The 24,739-nt window shown below is 37.5% G+C and overlaps 1 protein-coding gene across 1 annotated transcript in view; it reads left to right on the plus strand.

Annotated features, from left to right (window-relative positions):
• The window catches only part of GRIN2D (glutamate ionotropic receptor NMDA type subunit 2D), a 242,091-nt gene extending 228,538 nt beyond the window's left edge, over window positions 1–13,553 (plus strand). The window contains exon 12 of the mRNA XM_069946428.1: window positions 12,060–13,553. Coding sequence (XP_069802529.1) covers window positions 12,060–13,553 — 1,494 coding nt within the window. The remainder of the gene's footprint in view (window positions 1–12,059) is intronic.
• Window positions 13,554–24,739: the final 11,186 nt, after the last annotated feature.

Consider the following 24,739-nt stretch of genomic DNA (forward strand, 5'->3'; position numbering starts at 1 on the left):
TTGAGAAACCAATGAAATATTGACAATGAGTCAACCTGTGCAAATTCATCTAGACAATCAATCTCCTGTTATTATGTTGTGGTTTCCCCATATAAGATAGTAGAGGCAGATAAGGCAGAGACAGAAATGGCAGATATCTTCAATGTCATAGAACTTACATAGAACAAATGTAGATTGTTTTATCTTTCTGAACCAATAGACAGGCATATTCTGTTTCCATCTTGAAAAATTTGGCAACTACACGTGATCTTTCTTACCTTTCCTCATAACTCAACATAACCCAATGTGCGTCACCCGATGACTAATGTATCTATAAAACGGCTACATACTCTGTTGAGAAATATATATGGAGGGTTGGAATGAATGTATCTGTACACTGGAGAAAGAAAAATGATTGTGCAAAACCTCAAAAGCAAATTCAGTGCATTACTGTTTATATGTTTTCACTAGAAACTCTCTTTAGGGTAGCTTCACATCCAATGTATCCGTAAAGGTTTTTTCTCTGCAAATTTCACTTCAATGGGCTGACATACTGACAGTGGGATTTTCACCCCCCTGCGATTATGTCAGCCCATTGAAGTGAATCGGTAAGTATCCACAGCGGATTTCACTACGAATTCACAGTGAGAAATCTGCTGTGGATACGTTGTGTGTGAATCTAGCCTTAATGTAGAATCATTTACATCATGAATATTCCAGGGAAACTGACAGCTATTCTATTCTGCTTGAACCACAGGTAGTATCAAACAGTGGCAGGGTATGGAAACACACTACACTATGATTCTTTATGGCATCTTACAGTTTTATATGACACTGGGAACAGGGTAACTAGTCATTAAGGTGATCTCTGGCAGCCCCTCCCTTCCCCTATGGCCTTGAATAACACTTCTTCCCCTTTACACACTTAGGCTATGTTCACACTACGTAAGCTCCATGGAACTTACGTAGTGCTGCAGGCTTAAGGGATCCTGGCCGGAGTGTATACACATAGACATGTCAGTTTTCTGCGGCTGCTATTCAGTGAATAGCGGCCACAGAAAACACCGTCAGTGAACAGAGTGGATCGAGCGGCTCCGGCCGCTCGATCCATTGTTTGCAGTGGGAAGTTCTGATGCAGGTGTGCATGGATGTGCCCACATCAGAACTCTGCGTCGCTAAAGATTATCTGGCCAATACTACAGTACCGTCCGGGATGATCTTTTCAGAGACCGTCTGGTCTCTTACAGTGTGTGAACATAGCCTTAAGCTTAAAGGGGTTGAGAGCAGAAGTGGGGATCACCTCTTGTGACTAGTCATGCCGTTCATGACGGGTTTTAAAACTATGATGTCTGTATGATGCCCGAGCATTTCAGATTAAATCATAGCTTACTGTTACCACTTTAACCCAAGGTTTGGACAGCATAAAACAGCTGTCAGATTCCCTTTAAGGGATCACTACAATGATTGTCACTTCTTGGATTTCTTGGATTTCTACATTTGTCCTGTTCTGTGTATTGCTACATTATGTCCTTTATTTTAAATATATACACAGTCATAGTCATAGTTTCTCATCTATGGTTCATATATTCGATTTTCCTTACAATCCCATAGTTTGATTGCCTGTATTTGATACATAAACATTTCAAGAAGGTCTGTTTAGCCATCTTTTTACTGGAGAAACCTAAGGATTCAGCTATCACATGACACAATATAGGTTTCTCCCTATTAAATTAAGTGATTTATTTCAATATGTTTATTTAAATTATTACTGTGCAGCTGAGTTTTTTTTTTCTGTGTTATTATAGACACAGGAACAATTCATATATCTGCTGTATTCTGAGTACACAGAACAAATAATAACTAGTTTTGTGACAGGAAATAAAACACCACGGTTTAGATTTTTTCTAGCTGAGATTGTAAAGAAGTCAATGGTACAATATATGTTTTTTTTCCTTCTAGGGAGATTGCCAGCTTGTTGCTACTTTCTCCTTTCTAGAAGATAGCTAATTTGCATATTTGTTTTCTTCCAGGGAGAATTTATTCTAAGATTTTCATCAACCCTGCCCACTCACAGGCCTCTCATCCAAACATTTAATGCCTTGCTTTGTATTTATGGGGACCAAAAACACAAACTATAGACATATAGAAAGGAATTTTTTTCAAATCATGCGATTTAGAGTGAAAAAGTTGAAAATTAGACTTTTTGCCGTTTGATGCCATCCCCGCTGGGTGGTGCTCAGTAGTGATGAGCAAATAGTGAGATATTCGAATATTCGTACGAATATCCTGCGAATGTTCGAATATTCGATCCAATATTCGATCCCATTAAAGTCTATGGGGACAAGTATTCGATTAGTGAAAAACATCTATTTGACCATTTGGAGGGTAAAACCGGAAGCTGGGGGATTTGAATGCTTATCGAATATTTATCGAATATTCGCCGGAGATGCATACGAATATCGAATATTCGAATATTTCACTATTCGATCGAATATCTATTCGATCGAACAGTATTCGCTCATCACTAGTGCTCAGTGCAAAATGAATGCGTGACCTGCTTTATTTACTGCAATATTTATTAGAAGCAAATGTACAGTATATTGTAGCTCAGTGCTTCTCAATTCCAGTCCTCAGTCCTCACCAACAGGTCATGTTTTGAGGATTTCCTTAGTATCTCACAGATAATATAATTATACTCAGTACATCAGATATTATCACAGCTGTTCTTAGTATGGGATATCCTCAAAACATGACCTGTTGGTGAGGCCAGAGGACTTAAATTGAGAAGCACTGGTGTAGCTTAAAATTCCGCAAGCATAAATTCTAAACTGTAGTTTGCAGGACAGCCGCTGCAGTGCCTCATTGATTTAGAGGTTTACAACTCTTAAGGAATCAGCTAAATCCTAAGGCTACAGGATTTTACTAAGGATAGTGCATGAGTTTCGGGTCTAAGTGTATCTCCCTCATGGTACATATGTATTGCAGTATATTTTACAAGTAATTAAGTGATCATTAATAAAGGGAGGGGGGAGTTAAAGCGAATGTACCAGTGGTACATTGCTTTTCTGTTTTTACCATGAATAGACTGGCGCCAGCACAGGGATGCCAGTTCCAAGGTCAATTTTTTGAACCGTGGCCCAGTTCCTGCGCACGATGTCAGTCTATTACCGAGTACAGACCCAGCCTGAAGCACTATGACATGAATCCACTGATTCTAATGGATCTGTATCATAGAGGGGAGGGGGTTTCCTCCCACTGGGGGCAGGCTGGTCCAACTCCAGTGCTTCAGGACAGGCCAGTGTTTGGCAATAGATCAGGGCTGTGCGCATCCCTGTGCCGACACCGGTCTATTCATGGTAAAAACAGAAAGCTGTGTACCGCTGTTACATTTGCTTGAAATAAAATGTTACAACATGGTCCCAAATACAGAGAATTGGGAGACAACCACTCAGCTGCACACTTCTGTTCCCGCTTATTAAACATTCTAGTTAAAAAGATGTATATACCCTAATAAAAGAATACCAAAAATAAGAATTTCAATTAGAATTAAAAGAAATACATTGTCCCAAAGAATGATGTCACAAAGCAAATTTTTGAAAGTTTTGTAATTGGCCACACCAATCTGGCACAGGGGTGCAAGTTTAAAAGTTGTTTTTTAGGACAATAACTGCATCCCCTGCCGAACAGACCCCAGGACAGATCTTGGATTAAAAGCAGCTATCCGAAGGTACAAGCGGTTTGGGGTGAGCAGATTGTGGGTACAGAGTAAGGGCCCTATTCCACCGGACGATTATCGTTCGCATTATCGTTGACGATTAACGATCTCAAACGACCGCTATTGCGAAAGACCTGAAAATGTTCATTTCCATGGAACTCATTTCCATGGAACGACAATCGTTACTTATGATCGTATTTGTGATTGTTTTTTCTTTGCTATTTCTTCGCTATTGCGTTCGTATCTACTGCGAACTACCAAACGACGTTTAATTCAATGCGAACGATTTGCGAACATTTTGTGAATGAGCAACGATAAAAATAGGTCCAGGTTTTATAAAGCGATCAAAGATTTCTCGTTTGGTCGTTAATCGTTAACTGCATTTCAACCGAACAATTATCGTTTAGATTCAAACGATTAAACGATAATCTGAACGATAATCGTCCGGTGGAATAGGGCCCTATCTTTAAACAATACAGACTTTCCTGCACAAAACAAGCCCTCATGTGGCTAAGTTGATGAAAAGGGCAAAATAAATCTTTTGCAGGGTTTACCCAGGATTATCAGGATTCAACAGGACTGTATGTTGCATATATATATATATATATATATATATACATATATAATCTAAGGACAAAATGGGGTAGTTATGTATAAGTGCATATACTGGCACAGACCTCATTGACTTTATTTACCTAAATGTAGTCGCAATACTATGTGTATATATAGGAAATGACCCGAACTTAGTCAATGAGCCAAATACACTCAATTGGGCCCAAAGCGGTATGTGCATGTAATACATCAGCATCCCATATTTATAAACTGTCACATTGTCCTTTTTTAACGTCTTCACTTTATTGCTGCCTTTTTGGACAGTCATCATTTTGGCACCAAAACATGGTCAGATTATGCAAATTACAGCTGTACGTGTATGTTGGCCAGTATTTTGGTCAGAATTTGTAGCCAAAATCAAGAGTGGAACTGACAAAATGATAACCGAAACATTTGCACAGTTTCTGGGTTTTCAACCCAATTCTGGCTTTGGTTGAAAAAATACTGACCAAAAGACTGACAGAAATACCATGTGTGAACATGCAAGCGCAATGCAGACCAGGTATGCTTCGGGCGGTGGCTTAAGGGGACCGGCATTTACATACTCGCAGCACAACGAAAAAATTCTGCTGTAAATATATATTCCCCATTCAAACTCACAGTAGCAAGAATTGCAACAGATTTTGCTGCGGATTTCTTCTCATTTTCACATTATTTTTGACAGAATTTAAAGATTCCAACCAAAAGATTCCAAGGATCGTTTAGATTAAATAATAATGACAATTTTGGGTATAGTATAGCAGAATTTACTTGCAATATTCTGTATTGTTTTCCATGTATCCAAAACCTTCATTTCCTTACCACAAACCTATCATTTTCTTCAACACATTGTTTCTTTATCTACAGTGTCCATTGACAGAAGAGCCCCCGTGTAATTAACATGCTAGCCACATTAACAGCTGCCTGAAAATCGTGTCTTTTTATCGCACCATGGTTTCTTAGGTGATTCCTGGCATAGTGTACTACCTCCATCTCTCTTAATCTAATCCCCTCCCCCCCTTCCTTCCAGTTTGCCTCGCCTTGTTACTGTTTCTCAAAAATTAATGACCTAAAACAAGGACAAACAGAAAGACATAACAGATCATTCTAGAAAGAGCGTAGAACAGATCAGATAAAGGAGCCGGAGAGAGGATTCGAATACATCCAGTAAATACTGCATAATCATTAGGTATAAGCTTGGAAATGATCTGACTGCTTTAACCCTTTGTTCTCTTTTGTGTTCAATAAAAGAAGGAAAAATATGTTATGCTGCTTATTAAATATAATCAAAATAGTCAGCTGAAGAATTGCAATGTGATTACAGAACATGCACAATGTATTGATTTAAAGACAGAGGACAGAACATTGCATTAGATACAAGATGATGACTACATTGGTACCCACTAACCCCATTTCTCTGAGGTGCTAATATGAGGCTGAGAGGTAGTGCTTTGTATGAAAAAGAAGGCTTTAAGACAACCTATAACGTCTTCATTAAAAAGAGCTTCTCCTAGTGACTGTTTCCATTTCGAAGAAAAAAAAAAAAAAAACATCAGGAAGAAAAATAAATTGATCAGATATCTGAGAAGAAAAGGCTAAACTATATTACTGAGCTTAAAAGCTAAAGTCACAGGACTAGAAATTGTGATCTTGTAATCATAAAATATGCCTGGATAGATGAAAAAGCAACATCACTAAACCAAGTACCTTAATTTTAACACTTAAGGCTACGTTCACACTACGTAAATCTACGACCGTAGTTCTCGCCGCAGAACTACAGCCGTAGATTTGCGGTGTGGAACATAGCATTATTTGCTATGGGATCCCGGCCGGAGCGTACGCACATTGTATACGCTCCGGACGGTTCCCATGCGGCGCCGCAAACAACTGACAGGTCCATTATTTGCGGACGGAATTCAATGAATTCCATCCGCAGAAGGACCTGGCAGTTCACACAGTGAAGTGAGCGGCTCCAGCCGCTTGCTTCACTGTGGGCTATGGGAAGCTCTGATGCGGGCGCATGCTGATGTGCCCGCATCAGAGCTCCACGGAGGAAAGATCCGGGCTGAGACCGGCCGTTCCGTGACCGGTCCAGAGTCACGGAACAGCCGGTCTCATCTGTAGTGTGAACATAGCCAGACTCTGCTTGGTTCACACTACGTATATTTCAGTCAGTATTGTGGTCCTCATATTGCAACCAAAACCAGGAGTGGATTGAAAACACAGAAAGGATCTGTTCACACAATGTTGAAATTGAGTGGATGGCCGTCATTTAATGGCAAATATTTGCTGTTATTTTAGAACAATGGCTGTTATATTGAAATAATGGCAGTTATTTACTGTTATATGGCGGCCATCCACTCAATTTCAACATTGTGTGGACGTAGCCTTTCTGTGTTTTCAATCCACTCCTGGTTTTGGTTGCAATATGAGGACCACAATACTGACTGAAATATACGTAGTGTGAACCCAGCCTAATACAGCAAACATTAAGTTATCAGTCACATAGTTTATTGAAAATAATTAATAATAATAATAATAATAATAGGATTAATAATAGCAATATTTGCAATTATTTGCAATAATAGCAGCATATAATTTATATAGCACTAACATATTCCGTACCACTTAAGGATTGCCATCATTCACATTGGTGCCTGTCCCCTATGGGGCTCACAATCTAAATTCCAGATAAATTTATAAGTATATTTTTAATGTATTGGAGGAAACACGTGGGGAGTACATACAAACTCCTTGCTAATGTTACCCTTGGTTGGGTTTGAACTCAGAATCCAAGTGCTGCATGGTAACAATGCTAACCACTGCACAACATCATAGGGAGGTGATGGGGGGACATTTATCAAGATCGCCATTCATTGTTCTTAAAAATTCCCCTGTCACTATGCAGTCTGCCAGATTTACTAAGAGGTGTACGCGAAGCCACAGGAAAAAAAAAAAAAAGAATTTCCCTCGAGCACACCAGGACACAGATTCATACATGTGCCCCACTCTGCCTGTAGGACCACTCTTTTCTAATTTTCCATACTATGTATTTTAAATTGTGTTTATTTAAAAGGGGTAATGCGGCGCTAAACAATTATTCACTAAATAACACACATTACAAAGTTATACAACTTTGTAATGTATGTTATGTTAGTTAATGGCCCCCTTCCCCTTGTTTCCCCCCCCACCCTTGCTAGACCCAGAAGTGTAGTGCTCTATACTCACCTGATCCGTGTTGACCCCCGTCCGCCATCTTGTGACAATGATGTAATCTTTAGGCGGATGGCCGAACCGCTCTGACCATCCCTCGTGCCGGCCACCATCTGCCACGTCATCAGCTGCTCAGCCGCGATTGGCTGAGCACAGTTATGCTTAGAATGTGTCCCCAACAATCTGTCTTCGGAGTAAAAGAGAGGTAGCCATAAGCTTTCTGTAGTTTAATTAAAATCGAATTAAAATGTATTTAATCTATACTTTTAAATGACTTTTTACGTCGGCTAGTCTGCTGTCTTTTATAATTGGCACCATATTTATAATATATCCAATACCAGCAAATACTGGAATTTGGCCTAATTGCTGAGCTGTATCAAATGATTTATTAATTTTAATTTTAGGCTTTATTCCTACATCCATATTATTGACTGTACGAGAGCCTGTTGCCTTTTGTGCCAAAATAAGATTGTAATGCAGCCAGAACATTTTGCTCAGACTGTATGGATGAGCAAAACTAAATGTGAAAATTAAATAAGTGTCCTTGTGTCTGTCCGATATAATTACTATTGTGCATGCCTGTTTAGTCCACCTTAGGTTCTGTTAGGATCAGCATCAGAGGCTCCATTAGGAGATTCCAAACCTACCTTGCCCTTAAAAGTTAGAGGGGTCTAAATAAAGATGTTCCAACTGCTCTGCAGTTTTTGTTGTCTGTCCCATCACGTAACTCAGGGAACCACTAGCCATAACAGTTATCCAACTCAACCAGTGGTTGGCTTAGCTAGCATTAACTACTGTACGTGTTAGGACTGAGAACAGGTAGCGCTGAGCAGTGGAGACTAGCACCATTAAAACATCACTGGCAGAAGGTTGGCGGCAGGTATGTCAGATGTTGTGTACAGTACAAGGGCTAAAGTGTTCAGCCTTTGTTGAGTATATGTTGGGCTTTTGTTCAAACGCTATTTCTATCAGGAGGAAGAAAAAGAGGTCCTCAGCACACTCCCATAAAATCCAGTTCTTTATTAGGTTTCTTTAAAATAAAAGCATTTGATTATTTATAATTGGTCAATAGTAAATTGGTAAACCACTATTAGTCATAATCTGGCATTACCTGCATAACATTGCTAATTTAATACACAAACTGATCAATCAAACCTGAAATAACACATGATTGTACATTCTCACTTCATTCTCACTTCATAGGAGCATGCACAAAAAGAGAAAACAAATATGGAAACATACTACATGATTCCATATACAGTAAACCTATCAATGTTATGAAAGGTATAAAAGATCATTGTACCAATTTATTTATGTGGCATGAGTGTTAAAATCCAGTTTAAATATGTTTTAAAATCTAAAAGACTTTGCTTAAAGATTGAATTGGCCCTGCTCCGGGTGCCTGGAAAAGCTGGATCCTGTCCTGGGGAACTGGGAGAAGTTTCCCAGAACTGGATCTAGCTTTTCTAGACATCCAAAGGCAGACACCAGTACAGATTGTAATGTAAATTCACTCATCTCTAGTCTGAATAATGAAAAATGTTTGACTTTTTCGAGAACCAGAAAGCTGCACGGTGTGTCCCTCCACATTGGTATTTCCAGTTGGAAGGAGTAGCTGTACAAGAGAAATAATACACATGGGGGCTGGGTTCACACTATGTATATTTGAGGCTGTATTTGGTCCTCATGTCAGGTCCTCATAGCAACCAAAACCAGGAGTGGATTGAAAACACAGAAAGGATCTGTTCACACAATGTTGAAATTGAGTGGATGGCCGCCATATAACAGTAAATAACGGCCATTATTTCAATACCACAGCCGTTGTTTTAAAATAACAGCAAATATTTGCCATTAAATGACGGCCATCCACTCAATTACAACATTATGTGAACATAGCCTTTCTGTGTTTTCACTCCACTCCTGGTTTTGGTTGCTATACAGCCTCACAAATACAGCCTCAAATATACATAGTGTGAACCCAGCCATAATAAGATATTCAGCACCAAATCGATCAAACAAAACAACCATAGTATGTCAATTGTATAAATGCTTTATTAGATCATACTATAACAAAAAACAAAAATTAAATCAAGACCTAGGGGGAGAGAGGCTATGTATGTTGCTGGGACATGTTGCAATACAAAATAAGGTGCCACTATATCATACATGTAAGCAATATAGTATCTTACATCAGCATAAATGCATGTAAAAAAGTGCATAGTGCATAGACTATCATGCTTACAGTACGCTGAAAAGGTTTGTGCAATTGGTAATATACCGTTGCACATAAAAGTGTATTACCAATTGTACCAATGGTCCCAGTTTGCTGGCCCCCATCTCAGACTCCAACACCATTTTGATCCTGCTTCCTTTGTTTCTACAAGGGGATTAAAGGGATTATCCCACTCTACAAAAACATGGCCACTTTTGCACCACTCTTGTCTTCAGTTAAGGTGTGGTTTGCAATTAAGCCCCATTCACTTCAATGGAACTGAATTTTAAAGAGGCAAGAGGGATGCAAAAGTGGCCATGTTTTTGTAGCGCTGGATAACCTCTTTAATTTGGTGATAGCTAACTGACCGGTATTGGACTTTTGTGGTTTTACATTAAGGCTATGTTCCCTTAGTATTTTGGTCAGTAGTTTTCAACCGAAACACATAAAGGCTATGTTAACATTATGGGGGAGATTTATTAAACTGGTGTAAAGTAGAATTGTCTTGGTTGCTCCTAGCAACCAATCAGATTCCACTTTTCATTCCTCACAAATTCTTTGAAAAATGAAAAGTGGAATCTGATTGGTTGCTAGGGGCAACTAAGACAATTCTACTTTACACCAGTTTGATAAATCTCCCCCTATGTTTAACATAACAACAGATACTGTTAAACTGCCAGCCGCTGGGCTGCATTCAGGATGTTCCTGCAGCCGACACCTCTGTATGAGCTTCAGTAACATTCTTTCTTTAACATTGACTTGTGTACCTGCAAATCAATTAGCCATTTACTTCAATGTAATGTGCGCCCGCCGTGTGAACACAGCGGGCGGCATTGCATTGACTTCAATGAAATGCCGTCCCTGCAGTAAAGAATGGACGCTCATTCCATTGCAATGAGCGTCTCTTCTTTGCCGAAATATAACGTTGTGTGAACATAGCCTTTGGCTATGCTCACACACTGTTGAAATTTAGTGGATGGACACCATTTATTGACAAATAACAGCTGTTGTTAAAAAAAACGGCTGTTGTAAAAAAAAAAAAAACATAAAAAGAAAACTTAATTTTAAAAATAGTCTGTGAATAAATGTGTATGACTATGTTCACACAACTTAAAATATAGAGAAAAGGAGGCCGCTTTTGCAATTTAAAAAAACGTCAGTTTTTCACTGCAATGCAATCCATTGAAGTCAGTGGAAAGACGCACAATGTATTGAATAATGGATGTTTTTACTGCGGGCGTCAAAATAATGAACATGATCATTATTTTCGGACGTCTTTTGCAAACAGTGGACGTTCTTTTATTAGTTGATCACGCACAGTTTTTCTTTCTTTCTCAGTTTTGGCTATTAAATTCAATAGACTTTTCAATTAAGACAGACCTTAAGTCCAATTAGCAACCCCAAACTAGAATAATGTACCAACAGCTGGAGAGGAGGCCAGACAGCTAAATGACGTCCGCTATTTTAGACTCAAAATGATGGACGTCTTTTAAACGGAGCTGAAAAAACATTGTGTGAACAAAGCCTAAGTATCTATAATGAATCTTTCTTAACTGGGCAATTGCCTCTATTGTATGTTATATAGAAGATATTCCATATAAATGAAGCTGAAGCTAAGGAGGCCTCTAGAGGATGAACCCTTATAATTATATCCTCTAGTGGGTCTAAGAAACCTCAGCCTGACACTGATTTCTTACATGGAATAGTATTTATACGTTTACTCAGGTTCTCTTTATGTAATGCTGCATTTTATTTTAATGATCAAAAGTATTAAGTGCATCAAATAAACATTAATAAGGACATATGGAAAGGGTAGAATTTTTTTTCATGGCACAGTAGCATACATATTCAAGGTATTGGAACAAGAGGCACGCAGCACTGAATTCTAAGCAAGAAAAGCACGTCTGTCTGTATAGCATGTCAATATCCTGTCAATAACGCAAGCTTCTTTCATGCTATTTTTATTCTGCTTGTGTCACTAAATGGCTTAAGATGAATTAGGGAAAGAATACAAAGTAGCAAGAGAAATTCATTGTTGTATAGATTTTATTCAGGGTGCATTTTTCAATAGCCTGGATAAGCAAATATACAGTGGATGATAGATAGATGACAAATAGATAGTATAATGGAAAAGATTACAATTAGAATAAAATTGTAATCTATGATGAACATTTGTTATTATGAGGGTTATTGTTTTTCAGACAATATTCTCTAAATATCATAAAATCAATAATGTATAAAATGTATATTTTTAAGGTATATGTACAGCTGTATTCTTTGCAAGCTTGTTATGAATGTAGTGTTTTTTATGAACTTATATATGACTATACATTGTTGTTTTACCTTTAGGGCATGTACAGCTGTTGCAGTGGTGAAGATCCAAAGGCTTTAGATCAACAGCTTCCTACTTTAAATCATTGTTATCCACCACAAAGAATACCAGCTCTTTCAAATTCTGTACCACCACCTCCGCCACCATCTGCTCCTTTACCATGTTCCAACTTTTTGCCACGAGAAAGACGCATTGTAGAAAGATGGCGTCATGCCAGGAGTCCCAACTGTTATAAAGATATGTACACTCCTACTCGCACTGTCCATGACCCTAATAGCAAAGTGTCTGCTCCTCGTCATTCCCATAAGAACACATTCTCTGACGGCTTTCACAGATATTATGGTCCAATCGAGCCTGAAGGCCTTTCTGATCATTTGGTAGAATCAGGGCAAGCATACAGCAAAGAGAAAAAAATATCTCCTTGTCAGATGTCACCACCAACTCAAAGGGAACATTTCCTAGAAAATCCACCATCTTATTTTGCAATTGTACGTGAGAAAGATGCTCCAGAGCCGCCTGGTTGGCAATCAAAAATTTCAAGAGGTCTTTATGAAAACTACCAAGGAGGAAAAGAACGAACTCCAAAATCAGGTGGTGGGGCACGAGGGAGTCGTACACCTGAAACAGCAGTGAAAAAGTTTGACCACATGGGAAGTAGTTACCAAGGAAAGAGCACATGTGAGATGGAATGTGAGGTTTATAGTGGTGGTGGTCCAAATGCTAGCACAAACCGCCCAAATAAAGCCAGTGTGGAAGTATGTGATAGTTCACACTATGGAGGCCATACAAGGTTTACATATGAAGACGAACGAAGCTGTGGAAGAGATTGCCACCATCGCCGAGAAGATGTGGACATGGAGTCTCAACCTTTGCTTCACAAAAAGTCTAATCGTTCTCATATGTGCAGAAGCCACTCTCACCCTCTAGTTATGAACGCCAATCAAAGTAAATATCCTGATCTTTCAGATTCTGATTCTGATGTGTGTGAGAGAGAGCCTCCATGTGTAAAATCTGAAATGGGTCATAATTGTTGGTACTCACCAAATTATTTCTGCACATACCCATCTAGAGACCGACAAACATCATCTGCACCTCGCAAACCCATGAGATACTGGTCAGTGGATAAATTAGGCAAATATCGACAGTTAAGCAAGGAGTACCTCCCAAATACATGCCATGGTTCTTGTTATTGTAGTAGCTTAGAAGTGCTACAACCTCACTGCCATAAGGAGCCAAGATATTTCAGCTGCTCTGATGAAAAGCTTGAAAGAAGATTGGACTGGGAACACTTACGTGGAGGTCATTGCTCATTTCTCCACCATCATCATCACTCTTGTGACTTAGCACCCATACATCCCACCTCCCGTAGTTTGGAGGACCTCAGCAGATGCCATTTGCGATGTCATAGACACATCTTCTCACCAGAATGTCAACCTAGGTCAAGTCATAGTGGAACCCTTTATAAAAGAAGGGGATCTGCACATTTCTCTAGCTTGGAATCTGAGGTATGACCAGCAGAATACAACTTATTTCAAGCCCACCAATGTTTAGTTATGGGAAATTTACCTATGTTCTGTATGAGTTGAAACCAAAACTTAATATAAACTCGGCTGCAGTCGTGAAAAACTTTTGTCTTACATGGGCCATATTACTAGACTACAAATCTTACTATCCAGATTTTTATCTATACCAAGGATTTTCTTTTTTCTGTTATGCAGTTATACTGTTGCAGCTTTGCATTAACTGGTTAATGTTTTAAGAAGAGCTTACACTTATTACCTACTGGCTGGACCAGCAGAATGACCGATTTGCAATCAAGTCATGGAAGGCATTGTTGTTAAGAATAATAAAGAATGTGAGGTTCAACTAACAGATCACAATATCTAATGTCAGCAGTTGGGTTATTTAACAGGATGGGGACCTTGGTATGGATGATTTAGTATGTACAAGTGTAAGAGGTGGAGACAAATCGAGGAATCGATCAATGGACACAATTTTATTAGACTGTCCTCTTCTGATTTTATGTTTGAGGAAATGTTAAGGGCTTATTTAGACATTTGTAACACTTTTAAGCACACTGCAATAGATATATAAATAATTGTGACTAGGTAAAATTAGTATACTTATATAGTTATTTAGCTATAGTACTCCTAGAACCCCCCCCCCCCCCCCCCCCCAACGAATCCCCTGTCCCCCATCCCCCATTTCTCAGCCAAAACAATGAAAGCCTTTGGCTGCAATGTGCTTCTTAGCTTCAGAACAGAATTTTTATTGTAAAATATCAGCTGTATCAAATAATACATATTAGTTGTACAATTTTTTTTTTCTTTTTCAATTTTTGGAGACAAAACTGTGATATATACATATGAAAAATGGGGAAAAAACTTTTCAATACGATTTTTGTTGTTGAAGTACAAATTATGATGCATACTATTTTTTTGGACATTTTGTGAAATGTTTGTGTTCATATAAGCAGGTAATGGTCATGAGATTGATGTGTGGTGTTTCAGAGGTAAATCCCAGTTCCTGATTCATATCTTTTTCTGCCACAGTCCATTTTTAATACATATAAGAAAAACATAGTGGCCTACTGTTGTAGCAATGAGCCATTGGCCTTTTCAGGTAAATTTTACATTCTGTATTTTTACTGTAGCTCTAATTCCAGTTCTCTTGCTGATCTACTCTATCGCCCAAGGTGGGTACAACTGCTGGAGTATTGAATTTGCCCACCCCTGCACTATAATGGTAACCCTGAGCCTGCACAATGCATAGCTCTTGCACAGATTTTGTAAAAGAAATCCTATAATTTACATGTATTGTTTGCATGTATCACTCTTATACATGATATACACCACTCGTCACATTACTGACTGCAGCACGGGCTATATAAACATACAGTGTGAGTGTTCCAGTTCACTATATGTATGATTTCCATAGCTAGTGAATGGATATTACTTGTCATTTTGCACCAAGCAAATTGTAAAATGATATTCAAAACAATATGCTGCTGTATGGCTATATATATGTATATGTATATACTCTCTAACTACCCTTTTTAGCACTGTGACCCCTAAGTGCCACAAACTGCTAATCAGATGTCAGTTTTGGAACATATCTATGGACGTGCCACAAATTACTCAGCAGATGACAGGTATAGGGAAGTCTTATGGGAATATTGGGAAACAATAATGTAATGAAGTCTTCAAACCAGGTACATTTATTATATACAATACAGAGCGCGCAATGCAGCATCACCATGAACTTTTAGCAACTGTATACATGTATGACTGTGTGAGTATGATAACTTTTATTATTGGACCATTTAAAGGATAAATGCAGGAAGTATCTTTGTGGATGGGTATAAAGCCCCTCCCCCAGCAACAATGTCATTCTTGTCCTAAGTTTGTATTTAGTATTGCAGTTCAGTTCCATTGAAGTAAATGGAGGTAAGTTGTAATACCAAACAGAACTTGAGTGTAAGTATGGCGCTGTTTTTGAAAGAAAGCTGTTTTGTTTTATAATCCTTGAAATCCCTCTACATCTTGGTATATTTGAAGTCTGGTTAGTCTGAAAGTGAAATATTAAGATATCTCGAACCCTGAACTTCACCCTAACCTTTAAGTTCATGCAAAGTGCTAAAATTCTTAAGACTCATAAACACAGCAGAGCCCATGAGAATTGAAGTCATAGGCAGTCATTCTGTTTTCATCACTATTTAGGTATTCTCTTATAGAAGTAATTTTTCCCACTAAATAAATCCAACAGAGAAAACATCTGTCTGCATCCAGATTTAGGAGTATGATATGACCCAATAGACTTTTATGGGTGTTTTATTATGGCTTAGTACAAATTAGGTCAATACTGAGAACAGATCTAACCAAATTGAGATGTATAAAGTTTTTACTCTTTTCTAATATAAATCTGATCATAGTTTTCACACAAAAAATCTTTTCCGCCTAAAAACATTTTTTTTTTTAGAAAGTCGAGAGGCAAGGAAAAAGGTTATAGAGCACCCACATTGGTCCATTTACAGAGTAAGTAGAAGTAGGCAGTAAAAGCTCATCTTTTTCCTTTTGCTGTTCCCAGTGTGCAGTCTGCTTCCCTTGGTTCTAGCAGCAAAGATGGCATGGTCTTTTAAAAGAGTTTCTAGTCTTAGGAAAATTAGACATAATTATTACATACTTTATAGATATGTAACTTATAATATAATTGCTTAGGCTATGTTCCCACTCTGTATAAACAAAGGCCTTTCCTCGTGAACTGCTGCTGTTTAATGCTACCTACAACTGAAAATTTATGATTGTGATAATATATTCTGGCAGTAGGTAACATTAAATAATAGCCGTTCACACAGAATAGCCATTGTTTATACAGCGTTGGAACATAGCCTTAGGCTTTATTCACGCATTTTTTCAGCTTTGTTTAAAATGACATCTAAAATAACGGATGTCATTTAGCTGCCTAGCCTTCAGTGCAATGATGGCTGTTGGTAGATTATTCTAGTTTGGTTACTAATTGGCCTTTGGATGTGGCTTAATTAAAAAGTCAATTGAATTTAATAGTTAAAACTGAGAAAGAATGGTGACAAAAGAAAAACCGTGTGTGAATAACAACAACAAAAAAAGTCCGCTGTAAAAGACGTCCGAAAATAATGATTATGTTCATTATTTTGATGTCTGTGGTAAAAACATTTATTCAATACATTGCATGCATTGGATGTCCGTCTTTCCATTGACTTCAATGCATTGCCATTGCAGTCAGTTAAATTGCAGCAATAACGGATGTTTTTTTAAATATCAAAATCGACTGCCTTCTCTCTATTTTTGATGTGTGAACACAGCCTTAGGCTATGTTCACATGTAGTATGAGACCGGCCGTTCCGTGACCCGTGTAATAGGGCCTTTAGGCTATGTACAAAAAAAGAAAGAAAAAAAGGACGTTGGTCAATAATGATCATGATTATTTACAGCCGTCATTCTCAAACAACAGCCAGTATTTTTCCTAAAAAAGACATATAAACATAGCTTTAATAATACATGGATCTCAACTTTATCTACATAAAACATTCAGATTATTAGCCTATTCTCAAGGTAGGCCATCAGTGTCTGATCAACAAGGTGTTACTGCCCAAACATAACCAGGCAGTTATGGCTTATCCTGAGGAGGGGCCATCAATGTAACAGTCCCAGAAAACCCCTTTATGGCTATGTTCACACAACGTCTTTTTCTGCAAAATAACGGTCGTTGTTTTTAAACCATTGTTTTACAATGACGTCCATCAAAAATTTTTGAGATTATTATTCATGGCTGTCGTTATCGAACAACAGCTATTTTGACTAAACATAGCCTAATGATGTGAACATAGCCTAATGATGATTTCAGATATTTTTATATTTTTTCCTAGTAATAGTATAAAACAAAACCAACAATGCTGAAAAACTTCATATCTAAAAGAAATATAGCTTATGTAGACTTACTGATTTCATGTTTTTTTTTCTTGTTTGTTTTTTTCCGTATAGCTTTATGTATTCCTGTCAAACATTGTAGTTAAGATTAGTTCTAGGAAAACCTAGGACAGCACTCATTCATCCACATTTGTGATTTTTCCTGTAGTTATATGGATGACTGTATGTAACAGAATTCTTCATATAGATCAAGGCCTTCACAATACATTACCGATACATATACTGTAACATATTAGTTACCATATATAATCCAAATTGATCCTACAAGGATTGACAATCAGTATTTAGTAGGTTCTTTGTCACTGAAGAGGGTACCTGGAGAGGGTAGATGGCCATAATTACACCTAATTGGTGGCTAATTTCTAAAGATGTGCTCCCATGTTGGTTGCATTTGGACAAAACCATATCCATATTTGATGACCAATGGTTGCAGGATTGTGCTGGTATATCTGCTGCATTACTGCAAAATTGTGCCGCCTTAGACCCCCACATCTGGGTGGGGTTTCATTCACATTGAAAAGATTGACCACACCCACTTTTTGTTTCTTTTTCCTTTCTTGAGTGAGTCATGGCCCAAATCTTGGCACACTTTGATCCTTTTTTTTTTTTTTTTAATTAAATAAATGTGGGACAATGTTTGTTAATAGTTCAGAGAAGATACGATTAATACTATTTTCATTTTTATAATTATTGTTTATATTAGTATATTATATTATTGGTATATCAACACTCTATTCTATCCTAGTTACCCTGATGAGGAAACCAGAGTGCCTGAAAAAAGATGGTAGTTTTTGACGCAACTTAAACCATTACAAACCATGGGTTAATAAAATAGACAATGAGTTTCAGAGGAAATCCTGTAAATGTGAATTGCATTTTAACACCAATCATATAAGTATCAACCATACCAGATTTTTGGTTAAATGTAAAAAAAGAAAAGAAAAAAAAAGCTTATTAATTACATGAAAAATATCGTTAAAATATATACGATATGGACAGAGATAGATAGATAGATAGATAGATAGATAGATACTAATGATTTTGCCATTTTCTATTTCAAATTTTACTTTCATGTCTGCCACCTACCATCATGCCCGGACAGCTAAAGCTTTGGATTTGGCTGTCCTAGCATGATGGAAAATGTAGAAGTGCAGCAACTGAAGGGCCACAGTTTGAAGACCCATGCTATACAATACTTTGTCTCAACACTAGATCCTAACTGGAGCCACTTACCTACATAGTGTGGTCACCAAAACATGTTGTACTGGATAGATAGGAAGAAGGCGGCAGCATAGTATGTAGTAGCGGTAGCTGTGTGTAATGGATAAATTCAATGGAGAACAGTATGAAATATGTTTTGCTATGTTATAAAAGTTCCATTCAGCAGTATTTCCCAGAATAATAGTTATTGGTAGCTAAATGTACAAAGGTATCTGTTCTTCTACAAGCTAAAATTATTGATCCGTCCAGTTGCCAAGATGAAACCATTTCTTAGATGCCTGTAAAATGGAACAGTACAAACAGACTATAATTAAATGAAATGAGATTTCAGTGTTATCTATGCTAATACAGTGTAAATGTATGTTAGATTAAGAGCTCATGCACTGCAGGTTTCACGGCATCAGTACGTAAGTATATCTATAGTAATTAATGCCTTTTGATTCCTAGATGCGATAATGAGCTTATTGCCTGTGTTCTCTATGGGGAAGGGTAAGCTGCAGTCAGTCTGCACTAGCAGCTGCTTATCTCTCTGAGAACAAAGGGATTGGGCAGTTGAACACTATTACTCTCGATCCCTATATCAACCAACATCATTATCCACCAATGAATGGTTTGGCCAACATCATTATAAAGGGGACCTTTAGTCTATCCTGGCCATCATAATTTTCAGGAAGAGCTAAAACTAGCCTTTTATGATCAATGACAGTGGGTGAAGAAGGGATAATCTTTTTAAGAATATTCTGCTAACTATAGAATTTTCTTACTATTTGAAACATGACCTTCTTTTCAGCCAATAACAGTCTGCCATACTGTCGATTGGCTAAACTGTATGAGCATCTCAAAAAAGGTTTTAAAAAAATTATCAACTAGAGAAAGAACAACTCAAGACTTCTCAATATTTCTACATTGATCAGTTTTATTGGTCTACATAACTGTATTTCACGAGTCGTACCTATCATTTAAATCATATGAATCTAGTGAGGTTCTTATATTTTTAGGAGAATTATAGTAGCATAGTAAGAACAGGTAATTAATGGACTGAATGTTATTAATTTTGCAAGCAGTTAAAGATGCAGAAAAAATCTTCATGTACTAGCCATACAGAGATATGTGTAGAATACAGTAAATATAGGCATTAGCATTAACTTCAGAGTCCTGAAGTTGAAAACCCAACACTGCCAAGTCAGTAATGGAAATTATAAAGGAACAAATGACAACTTAACAGCTAAATTAGTTTCTGGGAAGAGGATTATTGATGTTTCCCTGGTTTCTTTTTGAGTTTTGTGCAGTAGAATGATAGGTAACATGTTCATTGACTTGTAGGAATAACATCCAAAATCCATAGATCTGCCGAGAACCTTACTGGTTTAGCGCATCAAGTGAGTGAGCAAGGAGTCAGACAGAAACATTGCCATTTCACTGACAGCTTGAAAACTTTCTAACATGAAATGTAATGTGAATTTCTCACTACTCTAGCTACATGATAAAATTTATAATCTCAGGTAGAAGAAACGGAAATATGAGGCAGCGAGATATCGGTTCAAAATGTAGCTGAAATGTCACTTCTTAAAAGTAGTTCACTTCATTGGAAATAATAGACTTACAACGATGTTATCAGCTCTACTGGAGGATTTTGAAAATGTCAGATATGTCCTCCTTATCGTTCTCAGTTTTAGATATAGCTCCTACAGCTTTGGCGTAGAAATTGCCACCTTATGGCCACTATATTGGTAACACCACTTGTTGTCAGTAGTCCCTTATAGTTCCTTCAGGAGACAACTGATGACTGGAATACTCAAACCTGCTGTTCTGTTCCCATGGGGCCAGGGACAATAAGAACAAGGGTAATTTTCTTACCTTGATCCTCAGTGCTGTTTTTAGCTAAATATTCCGTTAAATATGTAAATGAGGCAGTTTGGTGCACTTCAGACGGAACAACCACCCTTAGTGCACCAATCTACCCCACCGGCCACTATCATCTAAGGAATATTGAGGTGGTGCTATGCATTGCTGTCACTCCACTGCAGAGGACTAGATAAATATCCGTGAGTGGACGGGGTGGATCAGTGCACTAATGGTGTAGGTCCCAAGTGTAAGCGCACCAATCTACATTTTTATTAAACTGAGGGTTTAACAAAAACAGTGCTGAGGATGAAAGTAAGAAGATGAACTCCTGTGCGCTATGGAAACATTATAGCAGGTTAGAGTCTTCTAATCTGCTATTAGTTTCCCTATAATATAAGTAGTCTGATACAATTCAGCTTTACTATTCATTAGATAGCTGAAATGCCCGATACTTAACTTGTTGACGTCTAACAATGGATAAACCAAAAGTTTACCAGAGATGAGAAGAGTGGTATTAGTCTTCTTACAGTTATCATTAAATCATAACGTTGAAATACAGTGTCATCAAGGACAACTCCAAGGATCTACCAATAAGCTGGTTGTAGCTATAGGGTGTAGTTGCTAGGGCTTAGGTTCTGTACACCAGCTGAGTGCCACATAGTCACACTCCAAAATTTAGAGGGTTAGGGTCACAAACTGCATCTTTTTACTAGGAAAAGGATAAGCCAGGTATGACTCTGGTAGGAAATATCTTATAGGGGCTGTCAGGGTCTATGGGGAAATGTGTTATTAGTTTCTGCAAAATTGCTGGCACATGGAATGATAAATTCACACTATATATTCAAAATATTGAAAAACAAAAATACACATATATCACAGTTTTTCACATTAAGGCATATAGTGGGATCAAGAACATTAAATAAAGTTATAAATCAAGTCTTATACATTTTGTGTATGAGTAAATTCATAAAATGACTTAAAATGAAGTTAAACTTCTTAAAGTTTACATGTGGTATATTGTTTCTGGCCCATAAATGAACATTGCTAAGAGACTTATTTAGCAAAGCTGAGTTTGTTAGCTCATTGTAATATTACATGTATTATAACTATGTGGACTTACATAGTTATCTTACCTTAGCAAATATAGGGGGAGATTTATCAAAGGGTGTAAAATTTAGACTGGTGCAAACTACCCACAGCAACCAATCACAGCTCAGCTTTAGGCAGTGCTGAAAGGAAAGCTGAGCTGTGATTGGTTGCTGTGGGCAGTTTGCACCAGTCTAAATTTTACACCCTTTGATAAATGTCCCCATATGTCCAATGGAAGGCAATGACTTAGTTAATGTGTGGCAGAGAGTGCTAAAAGTCTTGCAGATCAGGTGGGAACTGCACCTATAAATATTCCAAACTGCACATTTATTCTAGCTCTTGTCTTTTAATGAATACAGGAATTCATTTGCCTCAAGTGGGTCCATTTTGTCTGAATTTAAAAGTTAAGTTTTCTGCAGGTATTTATCCTAGTGGACGTCTTGACACAAACCCATCAATGCAGAATCCGGGGATAGCTTTGCATTTTACTTGACTGATATCTTTGAAGAGATACCTGTCTAATACTGGGAACAAATTAATCCCTTTTGATGTGAATGTAGTTTTTAGGATGTATCAAGTTGAGTTTGAAACTTTCTCTTTTTCATGTAAAAAGTTCTATTTTCACTTTTAGGAAGAATTCCCACTTGATATGGGAAAATATATATTAAAGTTTATCCATCAGAGTCATCTGCCATGTATATTCTGTACAGATATATCTCTGTGGATATCTCAGCCTCATTTTTATTCCCAAGTGCTTGTTGCCCATGTTATGTGCTGTTTCCGTCTATGTACTTTTATTGTAGCATTCATATTCTCTAACTGTCAGACCCTCTGGCTTTCTGTAGATATTCGAAGAAGAGTTGAAAAACTCATCTGAGAAAGATGTAATGTTGGCTACAATGTGGGTTTAAATGTACAAGGTGTCCTCCGAGTTCCTTTTTAAATTGTATTTTTTATCTACTGAAGCCAAGCTGCGTTACTAATGCTGTGTATAATCATTCAGTGCATTTTAATAAGAGATATATTGCTGTGAACTGAGAACGTCACATCAATTGTCCCCCAAGGTGCCAACTCTGTACACATCTGTGGACGTTTTCCTCACATTGCCATGAAAATGCTCAGGAACTTCTTGAATTTTTTTTTTTTTTTTTCATGTTCTTTTCTTTCTAATGAACTCAGTGCTGAAGTGCGTTGCCACAATGATTGCAATGAGATGTAAATGGAATTTCTATAATGTTAAGGGCAAAATGAACCTGCTTTTCAAATGTGCCTCAATAACATCGGAGAGAGAAGCATACCGGTGGCTTGTCGTTGCATTCCTCTTTCCCACTCTTCACTTTAAGTTGTAGGACTGTTCTGTGTATGTGTTTTTTAAACATGTCAATGTAGATGTATTAACACTATGTGCTTATTAATGTTAACTGTTAATGTATGTTGTTCATGTTTGGATTGGGAATGAAGAGAATGATTCAGCCAAACCAAAAGTGTGAATTGTAACATGGTATTGCCATTACGTTCCAGATTAATCCTAAAGGTTACGGATGGTTATTGAATGAGAAAACCTTTAAAAAAAAATTACAATTTCTGCCACACTCAAGCATTCACATGAAACTACCTACAAATGTATGAATGCTACATGAATAGCAGGGATAGGATGCCCATAACTAATGTTAGCAGTACCTGAAAAATAAAAGTGATAGCAAGAATTGGTTTCTTAAGGCAACACAAGTCTGCACATAAATAAGGTACAGTATATGATAATAGCCATCTTATATCCGTAAATCCTATTTTTATATTATATATAAATAAATATATTCTCACTGGCCAGTATGGGGTGAAGGCAGAAAAAGTCTTAATTGATAGTTTCTTTAATGATTGTGCTTTGCTGAAAGGAACAGATATAATATTTTGTACTTTCTTTAGGAAGAGTGATTGGTGAATTAAAAAGTGTAAGTGACCGTATATCCCTTATCTAATAGTGCCATTTCATTCATGAAGATACCCTTAAGGTCAATGTCTGACTAGAGAACACCATCATTGCACACTTATTTCTGTCATTGGAAGAATGGCAGTCACTAACAGTTTTCCCCTTTATAGGCGCCATCTCTAGTTGCCCATTGGTTAGTGGGCAGAGACTAGCTGCTATGGTGTCTTAAATACACCGTAAAACAATAAGTGATCCCATAGACTATTGGATTTCTTTTGTTGGTGGTTGCATACACTTCACACACAGATGAAAGGATCCTGCTGTATCTCTATAGCACACTCCTAGAAGCAGCAGCATGTAGGACATTATACAGCAGTACTGCAATCTGCAAGCCAAAACATGGGATAAGTTATAAGATTTACTAATGTTTTCAGACTTTGGTTAAAAAAAAAAGGATTTAAAGAAGGTCTTGCCCCCTAACCACAGATTTTGAAGAAAACAGGGATGGGTCATGTCATTACGCTATCTCATATGTACGGCCAACTGAAGAGGGGGTGAATGTGGCCAATCTCTTGATATTTCTTGATATCCTAAGAGGCATACTCCCTGCCCCCTTGCCTGCCCATCAGGCTTAAGGCTGGCTTACGCCATGGAGAAGGTAAGAATATGTGCCTTCTCCGTGACATATGCCGGGGATGCAAATTTAGTTCAAACCTCTTCCACAAGGAACATCTCAAGACAACATTATCACAACTCCATTATGTTTCCATTCATTTTTTTCGGTCATATCATTACTGATGCTAATTCTATAGTATACAAGAATATACATTGGAGTCCCAGATAAAGACTCTATTCTTCATGCCATAGAATATATAAATTCAATTTTTACAGCCCCAGTGGCCTAACATGGATTTCATGTAATGTATGAATGTCTACCGCTGTCTTAACATTATGTCTGATAATGAAAGAAATGATGATAAACTTTAGTTAACTAAATAAATACATTGCAATTTGAAATAAAAATGTTTAACTGTAATAGTTCTGGGATGTCCTAGGAAATGGTAAACACACATAAGAGGTTGTCATCTATTAGTAATGGCCCAATTTAACATTACATATACATGACATTAAGTTATACCTCTGTTTATCC

Source organism: Dendropsophus ebraccatus, chromosome 12 (assembly GCF_027789765.1).
Source record: "Dendropsophus ebraccatus isolate aDenEbr1 chromosome 12, aDenEbr1.pat, whole genome shotgun sequence".
NCBI lineage: Eukaryota > Metazoa > Chordata > Amphibia > Anura > Hylidae > Dendropsophus > Dendropsophus ebraccatus.